The sequence below is a fragment of the Capsella rubella genome, unplaced genomic scaffold, assembly GCF_000375325.1.
Source record: "Capsella rubella cultivar Monte Gargano unplaced genomic scaffold, Caprub1_0 scaffold_6, whole genome shotgun sequence".
NCBI lineage: Eukaryota > Viridiplantae > Streptophyta > Magnoliopsida > Brassicales > Brassicaceae > Capsella > Capsella rubella.
In genome coordinates, this window is record NW_006238918.1 from 10,580,070 (window position 1) to 10,585,542 (window position 5,473).

The 5,473-nt window shown below is 37.5% G+C and overlaps 2 protein-coding genes across 2 annotated transcripts in view; one reads left to right on the plus strand and one right to left on the minus strand.

Annotated features, from left to right (window-relative positions):
* LOC111829953 overlaps window positions 1-733 on the minus strand; it is a 1,360-nt gene extending 627 nt beyond the window's left edge. Inside the window, exon 1 of the mRNA XM_023780270.1 lies at window positions 22-733. Coding sequence (XP_023636038.1) covers window positions 22-733 — 712 coding nt within the window. The remainder of the gene's footprint in view (window positions 1-21) is intronic.
* Window positions 734-2,679: 1,946 nt separating this feature from the next.
* Window positions 2,680-3,870, plus strand: LOC111829954. Its single transcript, XM_023780271.1, has 3 exons — window positions 2,680-2,808; window positions 2,842-3,310; window positions 3,380-3,870. Exons 1-3 carry the CDS (start codon window positions 2,716-2,718, stop codon window positions 3,868-3,870), a joined length of 1,053 nt encoding a protein of 350 aa, XP_023636039.1. The 5' UTR covers window positions 2,680-2,715.
* Window positions 3,871-5,473: the final 1,603 nt, after the last annotated feature.

A 5,473-nucleotide genomic window follows, 5' to 3' on the forward strand; every position in this document is an offset into this window, starting at 1 on the left:
GGTAATTTGTCCTTCCTCGACCTCTTCCTCTGCCTCGATAACCGCCACGACCTCTGCCTTGTCCTCCTTCTTGATCATGACCGGATGATGATGACTCTGAGTTTGCATACATAAGCTTGCCTTGATTCTCTTGTGATACCTCTGCAGCACTTATTCGTTCCTCATAAGTTTTGATTCTCCCAATTATATCCTCAAAAGATGTTGTTTTGAGATCCAAAACTTGTTCAAGGGTGGCCGAAATCTGTATGTACTTCTGCATTGGTAAGCTTTTAAGAAATTTCTTAACAATCTTGGTTTCTTCAATGCTTTCCCCAAGAGATGTTGCTTTAGAAGAAATTTCAGAAAGCTTGCCAACAAAGTCATCTATGGTGTCTGTCTCTTTCATCGTCAATCTATCAAACTCGACCATAAGAGTTTGAAGTCGTGCTTCTTTCACTCTTTCTGCCCCAAGGTTCCGTGTTTTGATCGCATCCCATACAGCCTTGGTGGTGTCTAAGTGTCCAAGTTGCAGCATAAGAGATTCCGAAACCGATTGAAAGATCAGGGCACTAGCTAGGTCGTTTTTATCAATATCAGTGGATCCAGGATCAATCGTATCCCAGACCTTATGAACACGCAACAGCAACCTCATCTTCATTGCCCAAGCAGTATAGTTCGTACTGTTTAGCATTGGACATTGAATAGAAGAGGGGACAGCCTCCTTCTTGTTGCTTGTTGGAACAATCTCACTCATGGTTTGATGATCTTAGTTTTCGTGTGTGTAAAGCCAAGATCGTCAAGCTCTGATACCAAATCTAGACTTTGAGAAAGATTATGAATTCAAGAATTTAAAGAATAACTCTCTTTATTTGCTTAAGAAAATAACTCAAAACTTAAGCTTCTAAAACCCTTAATCTCTCTCTAATCTCTTAAGGTTACCACAACTTTGATAACTCATATATATAGAGAAGAGATAGTCCTTATTCTAATAGGAATTGTATGTAGATAACTCCTAAACACAATCTAATCCTTAAGTCATAACTCAACTAGGAATAAGTAGTTTGTCTCCTAAGTCTTCTTCTTCAAGCTTATCCCAACACTAGTAACCTTCGAAGGAGGTTTCTAATTTGATCATCACCAGTTTGTGTCGTGTGCTTTTGCTTTTTATTGGTTTTTGAATTATGTGTGTCGTTGCTCTTGTTGTTGTTGTTGTTGTCAAACTCTAGTTTGTCTTTTAGTTTCTGGTCAGGAAATGATGTGCCAAAGGAGGAGTTTAGATATGTCTTTCTAAAACCTTATCAAATATTTAAGAAAACTCTTTAAAAAATCTTATAAAACCTTTGAAAACCTTTTATACATTTTGTATGTCTTATAAGAACATTTAACACCCTTTAAATCTCTTAAAACAATTTAAAGACGTACCAAAGGCAAGAGTTTACAAGGCTTTTATAAAAATATTAGGGATAATTGGAATTAGAGGATAAATTTTTACAAATTTGTTTATGTATATGCGTTCTAAATAAATGTCAAACATTCTTAAACTACCCTTTCTAATAGGTTTAATCAATTTTCTAAGAACAATTAGTAAAGAAATGACAATGAAGGCACGAGGATACATAAAAAAATTTAAAATATATTGTTTTTGTTGAGGTTTTGGATGGATAAAATTTGATTTACAAAGTTTAGAATACATATTCCAATCTGTAGAATGTGTATTCTATATACTGTACATGTTCTATAAAATACAGATTATGTATTATACAAATTCTACATGTTCTACAAAATTAGAAGTCCTTTATGTTCTACGAAACTAAGAATACTAATTGCTATGAAATTTAGAATACTAATTGCTATGGAATTTAGAATACTTGTTCTATAGTTTCTTCTTTCTTCTACAAAATTTAGAATATATTTTCTAGCATTTACTCATGTTCTAAATTTATTAGAATGCATATTCTTACATGTTTCCTATATTCTATTAAACATAGATAGTACATTATACGAAAACAGCCATATTTAGTTGACATGAGCGAAAAAAAACTATACAATTCATGCATATCAAAGAAAAAATAAAGACTAATCAACCTAAGAAACACATTACACGTTAAATTTAGAGAGATACAAGTATACAACTACAACTATACTGAATTAGATTATGACGTCGAAACACAGAGCGACACCTCTAAATCTTACGTTTGAGTACTATAACATTTGGTGTTTTGCCACATCAACAACATGAGATTGTAAATAACATGTAATATGTTTGTTTTGTTAATTTACTACAGACGTGAACGAAGACTATTACGTACCAATAATAAACGCAGCAAATAATGATGAACCAAGACTGTTGGCGTAAGCTTGAAGTAAGAGATTACTTATGCGGGAAGTTATCCTAATCTAACCGAGATATGGAATTAGGAAATATAGTTTAGGAGTTATCTAGACTTGTGATATTTCCTATTTAGATTAGGATAATGATGGAGGTGTTTTCTATATAAGAGTTGCCAAAGTTGTGGTAAACCTTAAGAGAGATTAGAGAGATCTTGAGAGCTTTAGTTTTTGAGTAAGTTTTCTAAAGCATAATAAAGAGAGCAATTCTTGGTTAAATCTCAAGTTCTTAATATTCTTATAAACTAGATTTGGTATCAGAGCTTGTGTGTGATCTCAATGGGTGACATAGTTGTTGCTACAAACAAACCTCGTGATGGTGGAGGAACTTCATCGATCTCATGTCCTATGCTTACAACAACCAATTATACAGTATGGGCCATGAAGATGATGATTACTCTCAAAGTTCACAAGGTGTGGGAGATCGTAGAAGCAGAAGCCGTTCTCGTCGATGGTGATGAGGTCGACGCCGAGAAGAACAAAGAGAAGAATAATATGGCTATCGCCTTGCTGTTCCAATCAATTCCCGAAACACTTGTTTTACAAGTTGGTGCACTCGACTCAGCAAAGAAGATATGGGATTCAATCAAAACTAGATATGTTGGTGCTGATCGAGTCAAAGAGGCTAGGTTACAAACCTTGATGTCTGACTTTGTACGCCTCAAGATGAAGGACAACGAGAAGGTTGATGATCTTGCTAGTCGACTAGCTGAAATCTCCTCCAAATCTGCTTCCTTGGGTACAACCATTGAAGAGCCCAAATTGGTCAAGAAATTTCTCAAGTGTCTTCCTCGGAGAAAATACATTCATATAGTTGCAACACTAGAACAAGTGTTAGACCTTAACACTACAAGTCTTGAGGACATTATTGGTAGAATAAAGGCGTATGAAGAACGTATTTTTGAGGAAGAAGAGAATCAAGAGGACCAAGGCAAGTTGATGTATGCAAATTCGGACTCTCAATCATATCAAAACCGCGACTCTAATGCTAGCAGAGGACGAGGAGGTGGACGGAACAGAGGACGAGGGCGTGGTGGACGCTATAATGGGGTCAGAGACACTTCGAAAGTAACGTGTTACCGCTGCGACAAGCTTGGTCATTATGCATCAAGCTGTCCCGATCGTCTCCTTAAGTTGCAAGAAACACAAGAGGATGAGACCAACAACACGGAAGAAGCAGATCAACTTATGGTTCACGAGGTTGTATACTTGAATGAGAAAAATTGCTTACCCAGCAATTATGACACAACCATGAACAATGAGTATATTTGGTACCTCGACAACGGAGCAAGCAATCACATGACGGGTGATAGGAGATATTTTACTAAACTTGACAATATGATTGCAGGAAAAGTACGTTTTGGAGATGATTCACGCATTGATATCAAAGGAAAGGGTTCGATTGCTTTCATTGACATGAATGGAGAACCGAGGACAATGCCAAACGTTTACTACATCTCGGACTTAAGAAGCAACATCATCAGCTTAGGACAAGCCACATAATCAGGTTGTGACATTAGAATGAAAGGAGAGTTTTTGACGATGCATGATCACGATGGAAAACTTCTAGTCAAGGCCGAGAGAGCCCGGAATCGTTTATACAAAGTTCATATGGCGATAAAAGACAAAGACGGTCTCAATCTCACACGGATTAGTGAATCAAATAGATGGCATGCTAGGTTTGGATACGCAAATCTCGACACCATAAGATCCATGTTTCAAAAGGCACTTGTACAAGGAGTCCCACAAGTGCAATTTGAGAAAGAAGTGTGTGGTTCATGCTTACTTGGCAAGCAAGCAAGGCAAGTATTTCCTCAAGCTACGACATTTCGAGCTAACACAATTCTTGAGTTAATACATGGAGATCTTTGCGGTCCTATAACGCCAAGCACGTTTGCTGGAAAGAAGTACATCTTTGTCTTGATCGATGACCACTCTAGGTACATGTGGACAATCTTGTTAAAGGAGAAAAGTGATGCGTTTGATAAGTTCAAGATTTTCAAACACATGGTTGAGCAAGAAACAGGAGTTAGAACCAAAACATTCAGAACAGATAGGGGAGGAGAATTTGTAAGCCAAGAATTCAACACTTTCTGTGATGACAATGGAATCAAAGACATCTAACTGCTCCTTACACACCACATCAGAACAGAGTGGTTGAAAGAAGAATTAGAACTATGATGGAGATGACTAGAAGTATGATGAAGCATATGAAACTACCTAACTACTTGTGGGGAGAAGCAGTGAGGCACACAACATATCTTTTGAATCGCATAACAACACGAGCACTTAAGAATCAAACACCCTATGAAGCATTCAAGAATAAGAAGCCAAGAATTGATCATATTCGGATCTTTGGCTGTGTTTGTTATGCAAAGGTGGACAAGCCTCATCTAAGAAAATTGGATGATCGATCAAGAGTTCTCATTCATCTCGGCATAGAACCAGGGTCTAAGGCGTACTGGCTTCTTGATCCACAAGTAAGAAAGGTTGTGGTGAGTAGAGATGTCGTTTTCGATGAAACAAAGGGATGGAACTGGAGATATAGTGATCCGGAAAACGAAAGCTGTGGGAGTTTTAGCCTCTAAATTGGAGAATTTGGAAACCATGGGATAGAGGAAGAAAATCGGGTTACCAAAACAGAACACGAAGGGCAAGAAGAGCAAGACGGGCTTGATATGACTCGTGGTGATCAGGAACACATGCTTGAGGGAGAAGACACTGCTGGGCATGAACACGAGGAAGAAGAAAACATGGCTGGTCATGAACGCGAGGAAGAAGAAGAAGGAGAGTACTATTCAGACCTTGATCTACCCATTGCAATAAGAAAACCGGTAAGACAAACTAACAAGCCTAAATATCTTGATGATTATGCATTGATGATAACGGCCATTGAAGAGGGCGAGATGCTACTGTTAAGTTTGAATAATGAGCCAAGGAGTTTTCAAGAAGCAAAGGAAACTAAAGAATGGAGACTTGACTGTGAAGATGAGATCGAATCAATCAAGAAGAATCAGACGTGGGATCTTGTTGAATGTCCAGAAGATGTGAAACCAATTGGTTAAAAATGGGTATTCAAGTTGAAAAAGAACTCCGATGGTAGTAT

Coding starts and splice junctions, on each gene's coding strand:
- LOC111829954 (XM_023780271.1), top strand. CDS start 2,716: ATGCTTACAACAACCAATTATACAGTATGGGCCATGAAGATGATGATT. Junction 2,809..2,841: donor AGATCGTAGAAGCAGAAGCC/GTTCTCGTCGAT, acceptor GTCGACGCCGAG/AAGAACAAAGAGAAGAATAA. Junction 3,311..3,379: donor GGACCAAGGCAAGTTGATGT/ATGCAAATTCGG, acceptor GAGGAGGTGGAC/GGAACAGAGGACGAGGGCGT.